The sequence below is a fragment of the Symphodus melops genome, assembly GCF_947650265.1.
Source record: "Symphodus melops genome assembly, chromosome: 2".
Lineage (NCBI taxonomy): Eukaryota > Metazoa > Chordata > Actinopteri > Labriformes > Labridae > Symphodus > Symphodus melops.
Genome location: NC_136692.1, coordinates 12,978,054 through 13,001,324, shown reverse-complemented (window position 1 = coordinate 13,001,324; position 23,271 = coordinate 12,978,054). Strand labels below are relative to the sequence as shown.

General features: G+C 40.1%; 2 protein-coding genes across 4 annotated transcripts; one reads left to right on the top strand and one right to left on the bottom strand.

Moving 5' to 3' along the window:
* Positions 1-244: 244 nt before the first annotated feature.
* slc5a10 (solute carrier family 5 member 10) lies at positions 245-21,928 on the bottom strand. Its single transcript, XM_079338070.1, has 13 exons — positions 21,857-21,928; positions 20,487-20,591; positions 19,831-19,890; positions 19,326-19,430; positions 19,098-19,203; positions 18,618-18,823; positions 15,452-15,587; positions 5,508-5,615; positions 5,268-5,418; positions 4,958-5,126; positions 2,238-2,453; positions 1,656-1,749; positions 245-1,491 (listed from the first exon to the last, which is right to left on the bottom strand). The coding sequence occupies exons 1-13, from the start codon at positions 21,869-21,871 to the stop codon at positions 1,298-1,300; spliced, it is 1,665 nt and encodes a 554-aa protein (XP_079194196.1). The 5' UTR covers positions 21,872-21,928; the 3' UTR covers positions 245-1,297.
* On the top strand, positions 6,793-17,343 carry fam83gb (family with sequence similarity 83 member Gb). Of its 3 annotated transcripts, none has more exons than XM_079338068.1 (6): positions 6,793-7,342; positions 7,532-8,247; positions 9,885-10,052; positions 11,003-11,127; positions 13,700-15,056; positions 16,234-17,343. In XM_079338068.1, exons 2-6 carry the CDS (start codon positions 7,717-7,719, stop codon positions 16,603-16,605), a joined length of 2,553 nt encoding a protein of 850 aa, XP_079194194.1. In that variant the 5' UTR covers positions 6,793-7,342; positions 7,532-7,716; the 3' UTR covers positions 16,606-17,343. The 3 variants fall into 3 exon arrangements, with proteins under 3 accessions (XP_079194194.1, XP_079194195.1, XP_079194193.1); XM_079338069.1 differs by having other exon boundaries at positions 6,793-7,364; XM_079338067.1 differs by having other exon boundaries at positions 6,793-8,247.
* Positions 21,929-23,271: the final 1,343 nt, after the last annotated feature.

Genomic DNA, 23,271 nt, shown 5'->3' with positions numbered 1-23,271 from the left:
TCATGTACAGCTTACATTGACATTCATAAACATTTAATTTACTTCTGCTTTTGTTTCTCTTTTATTTTGACTTTTTTCTCTTAGTTAATGTAAGTAAACTGAACAGAAGAAAAACTAAGAGTTACATGGTTCTAAATCCTCTTCCATGGATTCATTTTTAGACAAACACTTCACACACACACACACACACACACACACACACACACACACACACACACACACACACACACACACACACACACACACCATTTATTATTTTTATTGAATTATGCACACAGACTCACAAAGACATATTTACACAAGTCACATAAAACCAGAACAACACAAATTTATTCTCAATATAGGGTATAATCTTACTTTACTTACTTCACAACTCATTTTATTGACCATAAACAGCATATTTCAGCTTCAGTGTCATTTCTACTACATTTAAAAAAGTTTTAGATTCAGCCACAAAACATGGGAATGGAGTGGTTTCATAAGAAAACCAAAAGTCTATTATACATGAGTTAAAAGAGAAAAATCATAAGAACAATACATGACAGTAGAAATACTATATTGGTGTTTTTACATATGCAATACTTTTCACATCATTTCACACATTTTCACATCTAGTGTTTTTGTTAAGTTTCAGTGAGAAGTTGACTGGTGGTCAACCAGTGTGATTTGACACACTTTACACGCTTTTCTACTTGGCAATATGTTCTTTTCCACTTGTTAGTTGGTACTGTGAATACACACATCATTGTTACAAAGTCATAAACTGTCAACATAGCATCAGGCTTGTGTGAGTGGTCCATTGTTTCCGCACTGCGTTTAGCAAGTGTAAAGGGATTAGGTCTAGTAAAGGTTTTTTTTTTCTTTTTTCAAATACAACCATGCAAATAACAATGTTAGAAGTTTGTGGCACTTGACTTTATGCTACTACTTTATGAAAATATCCACAACGTGATTATTATCTGTCATTATGTTTAATTTGACTGAAATGTGGAGCGGATTAAAGAAAAATGCAACTAAATAAGACATGAGATGTGTGGAGCCCTTAGCAGAGAGGTATGTGCTGTCAGAAACATGTTACATCAGCATGTATGATTCACTTTAAATACAGTATACATTGCCTTGATTTTTGAGAGATATGCATAAAATGTGTACAAAAATCACAGCTTGCTTCTACTCCATAAAGTATCAAAAGAAATCAGAGGCTGCTTGGCAGGCAGGCGGAGTTTTTGGGTTCATTTCAGAGTTTGGCAGAGGTTCAGCAGGAGGGTGGGGCAGGATGTTAAATCGGATCCTTGACTCAGGCAAAGTATGCATACAGAAAAATGTTAATGCTGACCAAAAGGAGAGCGTTAACACAGCAGAACCTGGACCAGAACACACTCTCTCTGACACTAAGCACTCTGGGAGCTGGAGTCTCTTCTGATCGCTGAGCTGCTGACATACACAATCCTGCACCATGACCACATGTCACCCGCCGAGTTGGCTCAGAGCCTGAAAGACACACACGCACACACACACACACACACACACACACACACACACACACACACACACACACACACACACAGGAAGTTACTCAAGCAAAATTTTACAGAGATGACTGTAAATCACATGATGTCTGGTTTTATTCCAAGCTTCACTCTTGAGTATCTTACTCTGGGAGCTACGGTGACTGACAGTGGACACTTTCTGTAGAGGTATTTCTCTTTGAGGTCCCTCAGTTATAGTCCACCATGTCAGGTTACACAACTAAGGGAGAACAAAAAAGACATGTAACCAAATTGAATTAATGAGAAGAAAATCAACTTGTTTTAAAGTATACAATTGTAAAAAAACAAAAAAACAATCAACTTTGTTGACAAATTTATTTTCTATATTTTAGGAAGTATTCTTCTAAAAAGAGTTGGAAGTAATGATGGATTCTATGAAGCTGGAGCTAATAGCACTTTCAGCTTTGCTTAACTTAGCCAAGCACAAAGACTAGAGAAATGGGGATATGATATGGCTAACATGTGCTAGTTATCGTGAGTTTAACAGCAAGTTTTTGTGGTCCTTGTAGGTATTTTTTTCCATTTTGAATGTCTTGGAGACAATCTTTTAGATGATGCTTCTTCCTTTACCTCAGATGTATCTCTTTTTTAATGTTTGCAGATAAAAGTACAGGTATGTCAACTTCAAAATACTTACAGTAAAACTTCCCTATTAGTTCTGTTGTTTTCTGTTTGAAGTTTACGCACCTGTTCATGGCTGGGTGGTGGTGTAAGCAATGATACTATAATTACAACAATGGCAGTTAGCCCACACAGCAAGATGGCAAAATGGAGGTAGTGGACATCACGCAGCACTGCAGGAGCTAAGTCCACAACGCCACATCTGGGAGGTGGGAAGGCAAACTCCAGGACCATCCTACACACACCCACCACCAGACCCACCATCAGGCCCCAGAATGCTCCCTGAATGCACACAAATAAACACACTCAGGTTAGATTGCTTTTCTGGATTGATTTGCTAAACCTTCAGCTTCTAAATGTATCAGTGTAATTCCTGCAACAGGCCTGGCTCGCACTTGGGTGTGGTCGCCTCGCAGCGCTCTCACTTTCCCACCACGGTAATCTGTCATTGTCGTGTCATTTCTCACTTCAGTATACACGTGCTGCAGTGACACAAATAACTTTCTGTCTCCTTTTCTATTCAACCTTCAGCAAAGAATGTGATCTGTGCACATTGACTGAACGCCAGTCAAAAATAATGAGATTTTCAAAACAAAGAGTAAAGAGCAGTGCATTGCACTGTTCTGCTTTCTGGTATCAGTTTCAATATCAAAATGTAAACAAATCCTGCACTTTTCAGAGCAAAATCCTTGACAGAAAGTTTTATGGGTTAGATTTGCAGCTGATGTACTTCAAAGACACGTCATGTTCTCATTAAATAGTTCTTTGTTGTTTGCTCGATGCAGTGTCAGACTAGTCAGCGTGTGACACATCCTGTGCACTTACGAGCATCAACATGAGTCATGGACATCAACTTTCTTACAGCCATATGCTCACTGTGTTTATATGGGTTTAAAGTAAAATGTTAACAGATGACTGTGACATTTAACAACCCCTCTAGTCCAGTCCCAGTTTGGGACTTCCTTTGGCTTAGAGATGTTGGTGCATGCAGATTTAAATTGAGTACTTTTGTAAAATGTATAAATATTAAAGTTTTAAGAAAATTCAGTTAAGTAGTATTTTGTGGCAATTGTATTTCATTGATTCTTTTACATGTGAAACTATATTTTACTTTGAAAAAGCTAGTCATGCTAGCAAGCAGCTGCATGTAAAACTAAGCATTATAGGTCTAATATCAACATCCTCAATCATGTTCACAATGACAATGCTAATCTGGTGTTTAGCAGGAATAATGTTTCTCATCCTCTTGTTTACCGTTTTGCATGTTGAAACGTATATCTATTTAAATGACTATGCTGCTATCCTGTTGTACCACTGTCACATTGTTTTTGTGTTAGCACACAAACCAAGCTTTAACTTCTGGTGTTGAAAAATAAAACCAATGCTGAAAAGTAAAAAAAAAAACTGCAGTTTCATCGAGTTTCCTCTTGAGGCTGCCTGCAAAAGCCAATTGTTAGCCATAATAAAAAGCTCATTTTACAGCAGACATAAATGTGTTTACAGCCTGGTCCAAAAATAAATCCACTTATCATTACATCATAACTTGATACACAATGTACAAGTGTACATTTTTTTTATTACCCTTACATTTTGATTTGAATATATACTGCTCATAAGCACAATGTCAACATCCTGTTTTTAAGTCGTTATTTTATAATGTGTCTATCTTTAATCTAAATTCTAGCAACAACAATTTAGTTTAATATATATCGTTGATTCTTTTGAATATAAAATGAGTAATCCTGTTTAAAGAAAGTGAAAAAAGCTAGAGTGTTTGCTGGGCTCCTGCCATCCCCTGTCATAATGCATTAAACTGTAACCTTACATAGACTCTTTAGGCTTCATTCACAGTAAAAAAAGGAAAATATTTACATTTCATTACAAAAAAGAGTAAGAACCTTTACATTGTGAAAAACCTCAGAAATGATAATAGCTTAACAGCATGTCCACAAGGTGCAGACACACCCAGGACTTGCTCTAATCTGAGTTATTGACTATCCAGCAGACTGGTCTTCACTTGTAGAAAGAAAGATGTTTCAACATGTGTTAGCTCTAGGCTCATACATATTCTTACCACATAAGTATTATCTCTTTTGTCTCTCTCTGTTCATCTTTGTCTTTCAATATATTTGCACTTTGTTATCTGCCAGTATCAATAACTCTCAGTTTTCATGTGAAGGAGCAGAACAACCATGTTGGTGACTACAGAGAGAAAAATAAACAGTACACTTCATAAAATGTATGGGGCTATCACACACACAGATATGCATGTAAGTGAGCACACACACACACACACACACACAGTACTCCAGACCGAGCAGCAAGGGTTGTTGGCAGCTGGAACCCATGTGAGGATAATAAAACCATGCACCAGTACAGGGTGGGAGAATGGACAAGCAGAGCAATCAGGAAAGACTCAAAACACTAAGAAATTCTGACTGTTTTCCAGCATCGAGTACATTTTGTTCTACTGTTTATTACTCTGTGCTGAAAATAGCAGCAGGAGCTGTGTTTGTAGCAGTCTCAAAAAATGTTCATGGAATGAGTTTTATGGCAATTGTAGAGTAATTAATGCTCTTAGTGGGATGTTGAACAAATATTTTTGTTCAAGTGATTTATCAAGTCAAAATATTGAACTTAGTGGTTCCTTTTTCTATTAGGATTTGCTGCAAATTCAAGTCACTCCACTTAGGCATTTTTAACTTAACTCTAAATAAAACTAATGACAAATTAATCCAAAAGGGAAAAAAGGTTAGTTTGAGTACTTAGTGTATCATATGTGTTACCTGCTCGTTGGTCCTTTTCCAAAAGACAGCCAGAGTAAAGACAGCAGTGACAGGTGGGGCGAGGTAGCTTGTCACTGATTGGATGTAAACATATAGCTGACCACTGTTGGCCGATTGCAAGATGGGGATCCACACCACACTCACCACAACCAAGATCACAGTCACGATCCTGTAGCAGACAGAAAACGCCTTTCAATTTCACTGACCACAAATATCCTTTTTCTTTATTGATCCTAGTGCTAAGAGTGAGCTCTAGCATTTACAGAGTGCACATTTGACTTTTGGGTCAGGCAGGCTTAAGAAGTCTTACCTGCCGACCAATAGCAGCTCTCGTTCTGAGGCACGTGTGCGATGTTTCTTCCAGATGTCCATAGTGAAGAGTGTGGAGCTGCTGTTGAAGATGGAGGTGAGCGAGGACATCAGCGCAGCCATCATCACTGCTATCATAAGTCCTCTCAAGCCTGTAATACACACATGCAAATGAACAGACTCAAAAAAATGACACAGTAAGAAAAAAAAATACTTTGTTTAATGAGGGGAATGTTCTCACCACTTGGCATGAGTTCAATGACCAGTTTGGGAAAGGCGATGTTTGAGCATCCCACCTCAGCTCCACACACGCGCACACACTCCTCTGGATCCACACATCCCACAGAGTCTGAAATATGAAGACACAGTCACAAGAGTGGAAGTGGTAACAAAATATTCTACTCATGCACAATTCATGCTTCTTTGCTCCATTTTCTACTCATGCTGAGGCAGGGGCAAAATATTCATTTAAGTTGGACAGCATAAGTAGCTCTCTCTTTATCCTAAATGACCTCTACAAAATTAGTGTTTTCAGCGCTCTTATTCTATTCTCCTTCATCCTGGAAATAGAAAAAAATAGGACAGTCAACACATTTGGGAGTAACAAGTTGTAAAGCTGCACTTTATTAAAGGAAAAAAAAACAATTTAATATATGATGTAGACCTATACCTATTTTACTGTATGCAAAACACACGCATTATTTAAGATATCTGTTTAAACATCCTGAAGTAACTTTTTCAAGTTATGTTCTGTACTGATGCATGAATTGTTTAGTACAAATTATATCATCATTGTTTATTTTCTAACTCCCACTGTTTTTGATGTGGAAAATTAATTAAAGACTCTTTTGGCATCATGCTGTTAATACCTTTTCTGACACCTACCTGGCAGCAGGGGTGACGTGCATATATATTACCAACATCATGCTTATGATATTGTTTGTTTTTATAGTTTGTACAGATGCATCACTTATTGATTTCAGGCCATTTCATTACCATAATTACCAAAAGCATCAAGTTGTTTGCATTGTATTGTCTTGCCTTTAAAAAAAATAAATAAAAAAAAACTGACTACAGACTACTTTCTGTTTTTTTTTTTTTTTTTATTATTATTATTTCATTTCTTGCTGTTACTTGTTTTATCTGTATCTTGTACTGTACCTCAGCCCCTTGCAAATGAGGATTCTCTCTCAATGTGTTTTCTGGGGATTTTAACGAATAAAAAAATAAATGATGAGGATGAAGTAAAGCCTAAAACGTTTCACTTAAATGCACTGCAAACAAGTAAAAAAAAAGGGGTGGGGTAGAATTAGTTGAGAAGGCTTCTAGTTGTACTAGCAGTCACCACTCGACTAATACTCTTAAAACTGTTATTTTCCATCGACAGGGCTTTATTGAAGGCTTCTCCTGTCTGTGTCGATCATTTAAAAAATCAGCCAGTCCTATATGGATGAGTAAGCCTACCGTATTTGATAACATGGTGTTAACTTGTCAAAATGGGTGAGTTCATAAATTTCAAGATTTCTCTTTGTGCAGAGGGTGGAGTTTGAAGCCTTTCTAAACTACCGGGCACTCCGCCTTTTTGTCCCGGTATCAGAACTTCCGCTGGCAAATACCAGGGTCAGACACTCATCGTCTGCTCCACACTGGACCTAGGGGGGGGAGTTTCAAGAGGAAAATAAGGGGAAAGATTAACCGACGTGATATAAACGCAAGGAAGTTTGGGACACTAGCGCCACGTCAGAGATCTGGACGTTTTTGTGTTTCGGGGAACTCATCAGAAGTTTCCATTTTTTGTGCCTGTAACAGCTGCAGCGTTCAACTCCAACAAAACGAAGAAAAGTGACTCGTCAGCGAAAGAGCTTGTCTGAACCCACGCTCTGTTTCAACACATCTTAAGTGGAGGATTAATGACTTATTTCTTTATCTCAAGTATGTTTTCCACTACAGCCTGACTCACTGGCAGACACGCTTAACTTATCAGCCGCCTGTCTCCGTGTTCGCCGCCGCCGGGCCCCGCGGACAGAGTAGCGGACCCGGGTTCTCCGCCGCTTGGAGTTCGCCTGATCCTGTCAGGTGAGAGAGGCGGGGCTCTCAGGTGAAAGGCTTTGTTCTCAAACACCTGAATGTGTGTGTGTGTGTGTGTGTGTGTGTGTGTGTGTGTGAGAGAGAGAGAGAGGGACTGACAAGAGAGCGGGGCTGGAGCACGTTTAGAAGAACGGTGCTGACGGTGTATCTGATTCGCATGTGAATGTTTTCACACAGGGTCTCTTTAACCTACTTTCTCACAGTCCCATGTCACGCGGACACCGTGGACATGGACAGACATGAGAAGTCATACTTTTTCGAAGTCTGACCTTTTGGAGTGACGAATGGAAAGTGGGTCAGAGTGTTTCCAGTAGGCTACTTTACTATTTACTACAAACTAGCCGAGTGGATACATTTGGGCCATGGCGTTGTCACAGATCCAGTGTCTGGACGACCACCACGTCAACTGGCGCGTGAGCGAGAGCAAACCAGAGTTTTTCTACAGTGAGGACCAAAGGCTGGCCCTGGAGGCGCTCATCACCAAGGGCCGCGATGCGTTCACGGACTACACCCGCGAAAATAACATTCGGCAATTCCTCTCGGAACCGGAGCTGGAGCGAATTGCACATATTGTGGAGGCCTACCGACCTGGGCACGAGCACCACCTGAAGCTAGACATATCCAGTCCGGGGAACACTACCCCAGGAGTGGGGAACACTACTCCAGGACTGGGGAACATCACCCCAGGATCCGGGGAAGACGCTGACGGTCCGGTGTCCCTCCAGTACTGGCCAGACCGGTCTGAGGCCTCAGTGGCGGAGTTGGACCTCGGTTGGCCCGAGGCCAATTCTTACAGAGGGGTCACGCGCGTGACCGTATACACCCAACCTCCGACCGACGGACACACGCACATCAAAGAAGTGGTGCGCAAGAGCATTGCATCAGCCCAAAGGGTAAGTATGTTCTAAAAAGCTTGGTTTATGTGAAATAAAGACTATAAAAGTAAGTGTTTGCACTGTGTGAAATAATGTTTAAATATAAAACTTGAGTTGTTGGAGGATTTCCTTATATTTACTAGGTTTTTATTTGACTTGTGTATGCAAATCTTGTGGACAAAACAATCAAATAATGAAAAAAAAAACACCGTTCCTACACCTACTAGAGCCAACACACACAAACTTGCAGAAAATGTCTGACAAAAACTTCATTAAAGTTTAGATTTGTTCTAGTGCAACTAAACCAGGACAACAAAGAGAAAAACACAGTCCACTTTCACTCAAACATAAATTTGTAGAAACTGTTGAAAAAGAAAACCTTTAAGAGACCAACAAAGTTATCTAAGGACACTGTTGAGGTCTGATACTACCTAACTGATTGGTATGTTTGGTTTATTGGAAAATAATCAGCTGATGTTTTGATATCTAGATGTTTGGTGAAAAACACCAAACAAACAATCTCTTGTTCTTGAGCCATTTCAGCTGTTGCAGTTGGCATCTGTTAAATGCAACTTTTTTTATTTTTTTTAAAATTTGGCTGATAGCGAGATAAAGTAATCCCATTGTGTTCTGAGTTATCTAAATATGCATATTTCCCTGATGAAGAAAATAATATTATCACCATTAACATTGCTCCGAGTTATGTCTTTGCACACCAGGCTAAACTGTATCTCCTACTGCTGAAGTTGGACTGTATGTTATATATGTAAATTGTCCACAGACCTACTTCCCTGTCGCTCCTTTCTCACACGCACTCACCAATGCAAACAGCAAAGTTTTAATACAACAAGCCTAATCTTTACACGACAGTGGGGGAAAATGCTGACGTCATTACTTATACCAACCCGCTGTAACATGCATAAATGGCACATGTCACGCTTTGGCCTGGATCAACAAGTACAACAGACTAAATTCCAAGCCAGACTTTTTTTTTTTAATTATTTGGAAGGCATTTAAGGCAAGCGATCCAGGCAATAACTTTCCCTCAACGCAGCTTTATTGCTCAGCTTACCTGAGCTTAAGCTGCTCTTGTTTTTATAGGCATGCACTATTGTGTTACTGTAAATGGGAGCTTCTTTCACCTTCTACTGTTTCTAACTTAATTTACATTGAAACAACAATCTTTCACCACACACAAGTACACTATATAATACAAATTTAAAATCTGGGGTAAAACCTCAACTACACCTTTTCCGGAGCTCTTTTGCTCTTCAGATAATTTGTCAAGTTTCCAGTCTTTGGTGCAACAATTGTTCAGTTCTAAAAATTCAAACTGGGTCAAGTGAGGAGTGAATAGACGGCACTGTGTGAAAAGGTGCCATGCTGTCACTGTGCCCTGTTGTTGAATTCACATTGTCAGCCTCTTCACAGTCTAGAACCAATCTGCAAAGCTCTTTGTGTCTCCTCATGGGACACTCATGTTCGGACAAGTACTCTCACTTTGTTTCATTTACTTCACCATCTAGTTCTCACATATGCAAGGCTTCCTAGAGGAGATGAAATATTGTTTGTAGGAGCAGCACAAATCTAAATAAACCTCACAGACCAGGAAAAACAAACCCTTTTTCTGGTTTCCTCTCTTTGGGTTTTTTTAGGTGATCGCCGTGGTGATGGATGTGTTCACAGATGTGGATATCTTTCGAGACCTGCTGGATGCAAGCTACAAACGCAAAGTTCCTGTTTACATTATCATCGATCAGGCTGCAGTCCCCTGTTTTCTTTCCATGTGTGGCAGAGCTGATATGCACCGTGGACACCTGAAGGTTTGTAAAAACACATACACACAGATGATGTTTTGATGTGTGTGTGTGTGTGTGTGTGGGGGGGGGGGGGGGGGGGGGATAGATGGCTACTTCGACAAGTATGTAATAATAGAGAAGGGTTTAGTTTTAAAAAATCCCTGTGTCAACATTTGAAATGAATTTTTTTCCATTAAAGACAGTTTAAAATAACACGTCTATCACTATAAAAGGTAATTAAATGAAAGTAGGGCAGATGAGGATAAAGGTGTGACATGTTTCAGCCTGCAGGTCTTGGCAAAGTGCATGCACTAGCTTGTCACCATAGGCTGAATTTCTTTATTCTCTGCCTTTAGTTAGAGTTAAACTGGTCCAGGCACTAACAGAAAGTACTTGATATGTAATGGGGGATTTTCTAAATATTCACCAGAGGCCAAAAAAAGACACCAAGCACATTCCCCTCTGTGCTCCAGGCAATTAGCCGAACCATGCACACAATTTGCTCTCTGTGACATTATAATCCTTCCTTTCTCCTTCCTCCTTCCTCATAGCATCAACCGCCAGACCCTCCTTCTCTTTTAACTGCTTTCTTATCTGCCATCTCTCCTGTCATTATGCGCAGTTGCGTCTTCTGTGCTAGCGTCTACTGTGAGACTTCACACAGAAAGTTTACTTTACGAGGTAACGCTGAGCCTGGAACCACACCCTTATCACAGGGCCAAAGACAAACACAGCAGGGTGTGTCAAACAAGCTTGCACTTATATCAATTCAATGTACCATGCTCACACCTGTAAGGTCGTAAGGTTATGGTGGTATTACAGGAGAAGAGCTGTTCTGAAAAACTTGTGCTTTTCTGCCGCCTCATTTTCTTGATGCCTTTATTTGCTTTTGTGCACTCAAATCCTTCCTCCCATTAACAATACACCCCTAAGAGCCTCCCTTTGTACTCCACTTTGTCTTTATGTTTGTGTAGAATCTGCGCGTACGATGCTGTGGAGGGGTGGAGTTCTTTTCACGAACAGCACAGAAGGTGCGTGGATCACTGAGCCAGAAGTTCCTCCTGGCTGATGGAGACAGAGCCATCTCAGGCTCATACAGGTGAGCAGTGTGCTTTACAATGAGTTCTGAATGTCCATAAAAACAGTGACATTTATGTGTAGAAAGGAAGAACTGCAGATAACGCAGATTTTGTGACTTTGACACTATTGTAGTCAAAATAAACCAAGTCATGGCCCCCAATTTCGGGTAATTTCTCAATTTTAATTACAAAAACAAAAATACTGGCAAACATCTGCACACTGTCTTAGTTTTACATACAGTATAGTTGGAATTGCTTAGTACCAAAATCCTGCTCGTGTATTTGTGCCATGTAGACAGGGTTCTTTCTCTTTTGCTCATGCTAGCTTTGGTTATAAATGTGACTGAAGATCAGAATTTATTTTTTAAAGCTTCTGTGCTTTTAGATACTTTAGACCTTTAAACAAAAATTGTACCATTCAAAAACAAGTGGTTTAAAAACATTTAGCAACCGAGATCATTGTTGTTGTTGCTCCAACTCACAAAACAGTAAAAATGTCTTCCTACTGAGCACACCTTCTTGTGCCAGCTGGTTTTTGATAACAAGCGGTCGTGTTCATGATTTAATTTTAGCCTCAGCATCAGATGTTTGTGTAAGTTCTGAATAAAAATGTTTTTCTTCAGTCTGGCACATTATGAGAATTACTTAAAAAGTTAGTGCATGCTTACATATATCCAGAGCTGAGATGTTTTGCTTCAGCTTAGACCAACATAAACAAAAATCTAGACAATATGTAATGGTTGGAGCAAATGCAGATTTTTGTGTCACAGAAGTATGAAGTATTGGTGAGGTGAGTTTCCTTCTTATTTGTGTACTATATTAATGTTTTGGGTTCGTCTTTTCGAGGGTTCTCTGTAAAAGGCTAACCTAAGACCCGATCCTACAGTGTCCCTTTACTCCACTGAGCAGTTTGGTATCTTTCAGTTCTTTGTTTTGATGTTCTGGACAGCAACTCTTCTGTTTAGCTTAACTTTCATTGTTCAGTCTCACACAGTTTTGGTGACAGCTGTTCGGAGGCAAACATGCATCTTATGATCCTATAATCCTTAACTTGATAACAAAAGACGATGTGTCAATATTTACTTTGCAGCATGGCAAAGGCTGCTCCCAACAGGCCAGAATTATGAAACCATACTTGTTGCAGCATGCTGACCTTTATCTTCCAGTTTACATTTCTCATTAAATTGATCTTTCACTATCATGTAGAAAATCAACCTTAACACCTGCACAAACCTTTATTGTGGTCATAATAAGCTACAGCCTTTTCTAACACTCTGTATTACTCACAGACGTTATCCAAGGAAGTTGAGGAATCCCAACTTGAAATAAAGATGAGATCAAAGATAATCATGATCATAATGTGACACATGACTTCAAGGTACACATGTATGGTGGAGTAATGATTAACTTGTCGAGGGTTATTTTGTCAGTAGGAGGCTTGACATAGAAGAACGAGTTGAGATGGAACAAACCTGCAAAGGGGGCGATGTAGCTGATGCATATGAAATCTAAAAACGTTTTTTTGGTCTACTATATTTCGGTGTATTCTCCCCTTTTAGCTGCATTCCTTTTCCTTTCTAAGTACACTAAACTTGACTGGGGAAAAAAAACTCTTGTATCCGCACTTATACTTGGCCAATATTTTTTATGACTACAAAACACCTGTTATGAATTGACGCTATAAAAATAAAGATTGATAAAATAAAGATTGAGTATTTAAACAGGGAGGACCATTGAGCTCAGTCCTTTAGTTCTTCTAACTAGAGTTTCAGAATAGGGGGGAAGTGGGACACAGGTGCGAACCAAGGTGTTTCTTAAAGTTATCCAAGAAGCATAACCACAAAAATTGCAATCGATAGAGTGGAGAGAGGAGGGAACAAACAAAAGTATAGAGCCAAAACACCCTTCTAACCTAAATGAAAATGATAAACAAAACCACTGCTGCCAAGCAGCTGGCTCGAAACTAACCTGTCCAGAAGGCCATAACACTCCCACAAACACTATGGACCCAGAAAGTTATTTGTTTGTGTTTATGAACACACTGACAACAAGAGAAAACACAGTGAGAGACTCTCACTTCCTCTGAAGGTGGGACAACGAGTCGGCACATAGTGCTGCAACTCAAGGGCATATGTAAGTTTGATACACCTGGTCCAAATCAGGGGAGAGGATTACTCTCCCACACTCAGTGAGAGACCAGATTGAGCTCCCTCACACTATATAACAAACAGAGGGGGGCAGGATGGCTTAGCAGTTTGGTCCCTTGTACAGAGGATATAGGTCCAGGTTTGAGTTCGACCTGTAGCTTCTTTCCCTGTCATTTCCCACTTTCTCTACCCGTTTCCTGACACAAACAGATAGCGGTATGGTTGAAAATTACTTTCAATAGTAGAGGCGGTGCATATGAATACATTTCCATTGTACGTAGTGGATTAAAAGGTTATCTCTTATTGCTTTCTGTAGTTCAGAGCATTAAATACTTTATTTGTAGTAATAAACGTCATTTTTGGATTTGGCCAAACAAATTCTAACTATGACCAGTAGGAGAGTCACAGCTATGAATTACTATTTCCATTGTCTGTGTTTTCCCAGCTTCACCTGGTCCTCGTCTCGTTTGGACCGTAACCTCATCACTGTGATCACAGGACAGGCGGTGGAGACCTTCGATTATCAGTTTCGGGACCTTTTCCTCTTGTCCAGAGGTGTGTCTCTCCACAAGGTTCCCATGGAAGATGAACCAATCCCTGACCCTCTACCTCAGATGGCCCCTGCTCCAGTTCCAGCTGCTATTGCTCGGAAATTAGTCAATCCCAAATATGCCCTGGTTTCCACAGGAACTCACCCAAGTCAGGCTTCTTCTGAACAAAATCCGAGCAAACAGACTCCCCCTGGGCTAAAGATTCTCAAGGGACGTTTAAAGAATGTTATTGAAGAGCCACCCATACATCCTGGATTGGCTAATCTGGAGAAAGCATACCTGATCCCGTACCTGCCCACCTGGCCAGAGCCAGATCCACCAAGCGATGTGATTGGATTTATCAACATCAGAGATGAAAAGCGAGCCCATCAGGTTCACCTACAGAGGTCTGAGAGGTTTCAAGTGAGCCAGGCTGTACGCTTCACTTCACCACTGACAGCACCTGCAGCAGCTGAGACGCCTGCTTCAAACCAGGATGTGAACAAAGCTGGAATAGCAGAAAATCCTTCTGGGAAAAAATGTAAAGATACCTCTGCTCCTGTGAGTCCAACCAAGAAACAGCCTAAAAAGCAAACGCAAACAGCTGTGTGTAACGATGAAATAGATGGAACCGATTCAAGAGGACTGCCTCAGCAGCAAAACGCACCTGTAGGGCAAGACACAACCAAACCAAATACAACACAACATACATCACCTACATCACAACCCAGCGTTACTGCTGATTCACAACCAACAGACAATGCTAAACAAACTCCAGAGGACGCACAGACTGCAGCCCCTCCTGTTCCTAAACCACGCACGTTACAGATAGTCTGCCAACCACAAGTCACTCTGATAAAAATTGACCAATCAGATGAGGAGGAGGAGGAGCTGAAACCAAGACTCAGCAATTTAACATTAAAGGACGACGGACCGGACTCAGGCAGCAACGGTGATGGTAGCCAAGATAGCACAAAGGTTATATGTGACCGAGCTGCAAATGATGATCCTTCAAGCACCTCCACAGCATCAGAAGAAGAGTTTTATGATTGTGACCAGCCAGAAACAAGAGACCAAATGATCCAAAGGGTGACGACAGGGTCTGGTCATGGGCAACGTCCTGGAGATGGGATTAACGTGATGGCCCGCTTCTCCCAGAGCATGCTAGACCTACGGGAGCCCAGCAAAACGGATGATAGCACTGATCTAATACGCCAATCACAGCAGCTCCGCAGACAAGGCCACTCCTCACCACACAGGCACATAGGACAGGTGAGCACCCTGCAGATATGTTTTTTACACATGCACTTCTTAACACTTCTCGAAAATGTAGCAGAGCCCTTATAAGTTGAAAATTTGTGAAGTAAAGCAGTTATGTCCCTTGTTAAGTTATCTTAACCTTTGATATCTTAACTATTTCCAATATTCTGTCCTGGAAAATCACTGGAGGAGTGCACAGGATTAACATTTGTTTAGACGGGTAAGAGCACAGAAAGGCTGTCAAACAAACACATTTATACAATCCTGCTGAAAAAGGGTGTGTTGCACCAGAGCTGTCAAAGCAGGTTACTACTTGCTTACAGTAAACATGTCACCCCTTGTGTTTGTGTGTGTGTGTGTGTGTGTATGTTTGTGAAAATTGTCTGCCCACATCTGTGTGCATGCACCTGGATAGAGAGCTCTGCTGATCATGCCAGGAAGGATTATGAAGATGAACGGCAGCATCTTCAGATAGGCAGCCAGGATCGATGCTCCTTTTACATGACTCATGTTTTTAGCAGACAGGGACCTCTGTACAATCACCTACAGAAACAAAAATAAGAAGAATAGTAGTGATCAAAAGTGATCAAACAAAGACATTGTTAATGCGAAGTGTGACTATGACTGCACTTCCCAGCAGGAGACTTTGACTTGTCAGGCGGGAGGAATGCAGGGTTTCAGGAGGGCAGGACATGACATGATGATGAAGTCTGTTAGGATGAATGTTTCTGACTTTATATCACTGCTATTTGTTCAATTTGATGTATTCCAAGCCTGCTTGCTTATGGTGAAAGTACCTGAATATCAGCTGCTGCACAGCTCACCCGGATTTCATGCAGAAATGTTGTTGGGGGGGTTAATAGGAAAGATAATGGGTAAACGGAGAGAAATATTTTTTTAGTATTTACGTGGATGTGTGATTTGTCTCTCTAGTTTCCCAGGACCATTGTTACCAAATGGAAAGTAAACCTAGGAATCAAATACGTTAAAATGGAAAGTTTGGAAGTTTACTTCTCTGTTTATACTGTATCCTATATAGTAATAGTATACAATATATAATAGTATAGTATACAGTACTGTATACTATACAGTATAGGCAGATAATAATGAGGAGCCAAGGATTGATCCCTGAGGTACTATGGGACTCTGTGATGACCTATTTGTCTCTCTTCATCCTCTTTCTGTGTAGTTGTTTCAGACCTCAAAATCTCCGGGTCGTGATGGACGACTGAGGGGAAATAAAGTAGTCCTTGCTAAACCAGGAAGTTTCCACCGCCCTTCCCGAGCAGTTGGCCCTGTGATTGGAGGACATCGTTACTGGCAGGGCCAAACGCTGCAGCCTGATTCGTCTCGGACGCCTGGCGAGACGCGCTCCAGCCGATCACCGAGACGTCACAGCCCTGGTATCAGGAAGGCAGGCCATGCAATGTCACAGCCACCAGCCAATCCTGCTGGCTTACTGGGAGTATCTTTCTCCAAAGTGAACAACTTAAAACATTTAAGGGCAAAGGGTGGTTCACCGCAGAAAAAAACATCTCAAAGTAACATGCCCACCCGGTAGAACTGTGAGCAAGTACCTGCAAAATGGGGATTTGATTTTAAGAAATTAGTGACTCTTCAGTGTGTAAATCTTCTCTATTTCTTGGATGCAAAGTAATTTCCTGTTTTTAAACCTTTAGGCTCAACATTCAGGACTTCTGTAGCTAGGACAGTTTGACAATGTCAACAAGGGTTGGCAGTTTCATTAAAGGAATTGTTTGATTAAGTTTTGCTTGTAAATTAATTACATCTCCTTCCATTGGAGTGTTTATTGTGAAAAACGCACATTTTAGCATACCTTGCGCCAATGTACTCATCCAAGAGTTGTTCTGAGGGTTTTTACCATAGGCAGGGTATATACGTGTAGGTGATAACAAGTCATGTGATATACTGAGTCAGTGTGATAGTATTTCTTTGAGAATTGTAAATAATGGTTTGAAAAAATATTTCTTCATTTACCTCAACTGCTGGTCTTTTTCATGTTTGTACTGTAACCAACACAAACAAAAGTGTTGTGACTATGACATATAACATGAGCAACTCACCCCACTGATACAGGAGTCATGCTCTAATGTTGATACAACTGTGATTGGTTACTGATTTTGCAAGGGTAGGCTACTGTTTTGATTGCTTTGACATATTGTCAGATGTGAAAGATTACATGTGCAGATAATGAGAAGTTGTATGTATGTAATTTAATCATTGATGTGGGACCAAAAGGGAATGTTGTAAATAAAAACAAAGATTGTTGGTGACCAAACGTGGTTATTGTCTCAACCATTTCAAGGGCATCAACAAGGGGTTTTCAGTAACCAGAAAGTTTATCTGGAAAACATTAAGAACAGTAAGATGATGATGACTGATTAGAGCGGCTGTGGCTCAGTTGGTTGAGATGGTTGTCTCTAAACCGGAAGGTTCGGGTTTGATCCCCAGCCACATACTGTATGTCCTTGGGCAAGACACTTAACCCCAATTTATCCTGCTGCTTTGTCTGTGGCATCTGAATGTGTATGAATGGGATTTGTTACTTCTGATGGTCAATTTGGTAGAATGGAGTTGTAGGGCAAATTTTACTGTAACAGTCAAAGTTCAATATTTCCCTTGAAAGCAGTTGTCAAAACAATTTTACCGCAAGGTTTATTTATCACAGTTTACATTTCTTTTGTTGATTTTGACCAACCTAATAACTGTAGTTAATTTTTCTTCCAAAAATATTTTGGACATGCTTTCTTTCTGATAAACTTCCAATTTTTTTTTTAACACAAGACCAAAGGAGTCAAGTATATTTGGAACCCAAGAGGCTTATTTAATCAGAGAAGCATGCAAGCTCATTTTCTATTTGATCAAGTCTCCATCCTTCCTATTTTAAGTTTCTCATGCAGCCTGATTCAAATCAGGCACTCGCAAGTGTGTACAGAGAGGCCCTTTTGAGGGATTTCTGAGAACAACCAAGATGAAAGACCAATTGAAAACAATTACACCTCTCTACTTGGAATTTAACCCTAACATTGATAGATTATGAATTGTCAAAGTACAGCACATATGCAAAAGATTTTTTAAAAATATTTTCCTGCACATTTAGATGCAAATGTTGTGTCAGTGTATAAAAACAAACAGCAAACACACAAATCAGGTGCTGAGTCACCACTAGATAATACGTAGACAGACTTGCAACACTATGGCTCCCAAAGATGTACTTATTTATTCACTATATGCATTAAGGAACAGAATTTCGTGAAGAGCCCGGTTGGGCTCGAAAGGTTTTGTTCTGTAATGCATGCAAGTCATAGTGTGTGTGACACTGTATAGACACTACTTTACATGTGTCACTGCACTTATTGGTTGTAGTGTCCAGTACTCAAACTATTACATTTATTTTGATAACACTTTTTCATTTATCTAAAGTCGAGTGAAACACTTGGCAGGGAGCCTCTCATGGCCATCAGTTGACCTGCATTTTACAGCAGAAGTTCAACAAAAATGTGTTATCCGCACTTTTTGTCTACACATGTTTATGTATGTGTATAAATGTACCTGGTCAGAGCACCAGTACCAGGTGGCCAGTATGGTTAGCCCCAGAGTCATGCCTGGCCAGGGTAAGTCTCCGGTGACGGCATTTCTGAACAGGTGCATGGCGTCCTCACGGGGAAGATGGCAGGTGCTGTTGGGAATGATCTTACTGGGCACCGCCATGCTGTACACACGCTCCAGGTTGCCATAGCCACCAATCTTATTGAATGCTGTGAACCAGGAACAAAGATCTCTGATACAATCCTTCAAATAGCCTAACCGTAATATGTTTAGTATATTATAATAGTAAAAACCTGTGATTGTTAAGATGATTGCACCGATAATCATTACAAATGTCTGCAGAGTGTCGGTGTAGATAACAGCAGCCAGACCACCTGAAATGAAAGTTTGGCATCTTCAATCAAACGTTATCAATCCAGTGATCCCACAAAAGGATAATATTAGTGAAATCTGATCTAACCATCTGTGTGAATGTTTGTGTACCTGCAATAGTGTAGAGAGCAGTGACCACCAGCATGAGGACAGTGGACAAGTAGAGGTTCCATCCGAGGCACACCTGAACAAACAAGGCTCCAGAGTACAGGTCAGTCTGGTGATAGAAACAAACACATCTGTCAACAATGCCGGCATAAGATTCAAGTTTATTGACAAAGAGATGCAAAGTGGTAAAAAAAAAAAAGTTTTTTATTTGCATGTGTGAAATTGTCATACTGATATTTTTGTGAAGACAGACAACAGCAGTGAGAGGACAGCCATGTAGGTTCTGATCCTCTCTCCTCCAAAACGACGGCCAAGGTACTCCGGCATTGTCACAATCTGAACAAACACATTTGAGGAACTTTATATTAGAGCTACACAGAAAGGGCAAAATGAAGAAGCTCCAGACAGTTGTAGGAGCACAGTATGGTCTGTTAATTTTTTTTATTTGATCATACTTCCTGTTTTTAATAAAGTTGTTATGTACCAATAGAGTAAATTATGTTTCCTAGAAGACAGTTGTATGTGTGTAGTATTGTAACACCTTGTTGGGGAATTTTAAAGGCGGGGAATTGTGATGAGAATGTCCCTTGGCAACTAAATGTACCTACTAAACCAGCCTGAACAAGCATCAACAGTATGTGCTTGTCAGAGAGTGTGTGTGTGTGTGTGTGTGTGTGTGTGCGTGCGTGCGTGCGTGCGTGCGGAGGCATGCGTGAGTGTGTGCATGCAAACTAACCCCTGAGGAAATGTAGACGGGTACAAAAACCCAGGCCAGGGCTAGCAGCACATATGTGGCCTAAGAGAAAGACAAAAAAAAAAGAACATCTAAAGAAGTTAAACCACACATTTCCTAACTGACTCCCTATAAAAATATAAAATATAATGGTAAATATATATAAAATATAAATGTTTTCCTGCAGGCTAAATGTTTAGGCTTTTCTACTGTTGTGCCCCTTCCAGTATGCCTGCATGGCTTTTAAAAAAAATGTTCTGCTGCCCCCTGCAGTGGGCAACCTGCTAAAGCTGTTGAAGGAAGAAAATCCAAATGCATCTGCAAAATCAAATTAAAGTCTTTGGTCTACATAGCCTTGTTCATGGCAATAATGTGATTATTGATTTTACAATCATCACAAATAAGTCACTGTGACTGTGTACATGTAGTTGATGTTGATCTAGCCATTCCTATAAATAAGCAGACAAGCCCAGCTCCATTCCAGACTAGGCTGCTTTTATTGAATATTAATAGACTCATGTTGTTTTGCTGAAGCTTTGATGTTTATGGATGTGTGTGTGTGTGTGTGTGTGTGTGTGTGTGTGTGTGTGTGTGTGTGTGTGTGTGTGTGTGTGTGTGTGTGTGTGTGTGTGGGTGTGTGTGTGTGTGTGTCTACTTACATTCCATTCAAAACCAGTGACAGCAATGCCTCCAGCAGCTCCGGTCCCAGCCAGACCAATAAACAACCCGGAGCCCTCTGAACTGGCAAAGAGAGACGCTCCAATCTGTGTACACCAGTGATGGAATCAGTATTAAGGGTATCGAAACAGAAATAAAAAAATATTATGTTATACTTCAGTACAGTACACATAATCTTAATTTAAAGAAAGTATTAGCAGAAAACATCTTTTCAAAGTAGCACTTCTTTCAAAAAAGCACTTATGTACTTTTAATTATTTTTCATGCTGATACATCAATGTAGAATTTCATTGTTGCTACTTGTTGAGGTGGAGCTTGTTTTCAGATGTTCCTCAAACGTTCAGCCCCATCTCAAAGTGTTTTTGAATGTTTAATCTGACAGGAAATAAATAACACATCACATAAATTAAATCTTAAGTTTTGGATTGAATGGTTGGACATTTCCTTTGCATCTGACAATCTCAGTGTTTTGATTAATGTCATGTCAATGCAATGCTATGTACAACAGCCTTGTGTTGCCTGTGTTATATGAACAGTGAGGTCGGGAGAATCTCCGGAGCAGTCCTCTCGTAATTATCCAGATATTATCCAGAGTGAATACTGTACGTGAAAACGGCTTTCATGTCCTCAAGACGCCACAAACACAAGCAAGAATTTAACAATGAAGAATCATAGCAACTCAACCAAATGTATCATGTGAGATTTTAGAGAATAATGACATGACACTTCTGTAACAGATCAGTTCTCTGCATTGTTTTCGCTTCATATTTTAGAATCAGCTTTGCATGCGTGGAACCTCAGCAGAGGAAGTTTGAAAAGATAATTTGGGCTCACAGGTAATGTACACAGCTTGTTCCAATTGAAAACCAAAAACAGCAGATCCAAGCAAATCAAGACAAACTTTTCTTTGAAAAGACGGAGAGAGACATCACAAGGGGCTCTGAACAGTGAGTGGTTGGGGGTCTATTGTTAAGGATCACCATTTCTAAAGGTTAGAAACAGCTTATCTAGTCTTTAATGAGGTCATCCCAAACTAGCTGTCGGATTGATTTTAAGGAGTTAAAGTAGAACATTTCACCCTGAATCATATTGCAATAGAAGAATAAAGTAACATGAAAATAGATCCTTGCAGTAATCAGAGTTCATGTGTGTTTAAGATACATTTGCCAAAGAAATCCCACCAGCAGTTTATCTGTGAATATTCCACAGGCTGTCCAAAAATTAAGTCTCAAATCTTTACAATCAAATTCAGGTGAAATGATGTTTGCAAACAAGGGTAACTGCTTGGTGGGTTGCAAAAGAACAACATATTTTATCTACATAAACACCAGTAGACTCATGTCAGACTCACCGGCCACCAGGCCATGTCTCGTCCAGCCAGGAAATATCCGCTCAGGGTGTTCCTGCTCACCCTGCATGATGACTGACAGAGAAAAGCGTTACACATACACATCAACCCAACATCCACACACATTTACTCCTCCGATTCTCACCCAGATGCCAACAGCGAGGTTGAGAAGAAAGTAGGTTGCTATGACGATAATGTCAGAGATGCTGAAGGACTGAGGCAAGTCATAGAAGTTGGTGGTGGAGTTAGACATCCTCAGGGTTCACAACAGAACAATTACACAATCAAAACTCTCTGAATCACCCACATAGACACATACAAACTTTATGTACCAAACTTTTACACCTGTGCTGTCAGTCTTACTGAATTAACCTTCTCTCATAATCTGACACAGAAGACCAACACATTCCACCAGAAGAAAACTCTAATTTTAAGTTCTCCTACACTATAAAACAAAAGTCTTTCCAATAGGAACACACACACAGTCAAACACACTCCAGTCCTTGCTAAAAGTCCCTTCTCAACTGGTCTACAAGCAGTTACTAGCTTGGGACGTAGTGTTTGTTGTATGCGTGAAGAGGGCCGTCCCCTGGCTGAATTGATGATTAAACACATCACCTTAATGTGGCACCTGCAGCGCTGACACATGTGCTGTGCTAGGGGATAATGGAGTGTGTAGTGTGGCTGAACAGTGGAGTACAGCAGATGCTCTTGTAGACCGGAGTCCATGCTGTTCACACACACACACACACACACACACACATACACACACACATACACACGCACACACTCACACGGATCGCTGGTCAATCATTGGCGATGACAAGTTTATAATCATTAGCGTCTAAACACACAAACATCTCCTGGTAAGTGCTAAGTACAGGGAGTCAAAGTGTGTAAGACACAAACATCAGGTTTATTTAGTTTTAATTATTTCATTCAATAACTGAAGGAATTAATTAATTTAAGGTCTCATTAATAAGACAGATATAAATTAGTTTTGGAAAAATTACAAATTAAAAAAAAAAAAAAATAAACAGCAAAAATCTATAAACAATTAGAACTTGTGTTACAAATGAGAGCAAATACTCTTTTTCAAATTTCTTTTTGGCTCTTTGTGCCTTTATTGGAGAAACAGGACCGTGGATAGAGCTAGAATCAGGGAAGAGAGAGAGAGAGAGAGAGAGAGAGAGAGAGAGAGAGAGAGAGAGAGAGAGAGAGACTTCATCCTTGCTGTAGACTAGATTCTACCTGTACTTCTTCAGATTTTCATGCTTGCTATGCTTCATTTTTGATGAAATGAATAAGATTCACTCTAAACTATCATTTCTTTACTTTTATCACACTCATATTCATATTGAACAACCCTATTCAAAATACTTAAAATTATTAATCAGTACCTACTTGGGTAAATTAAA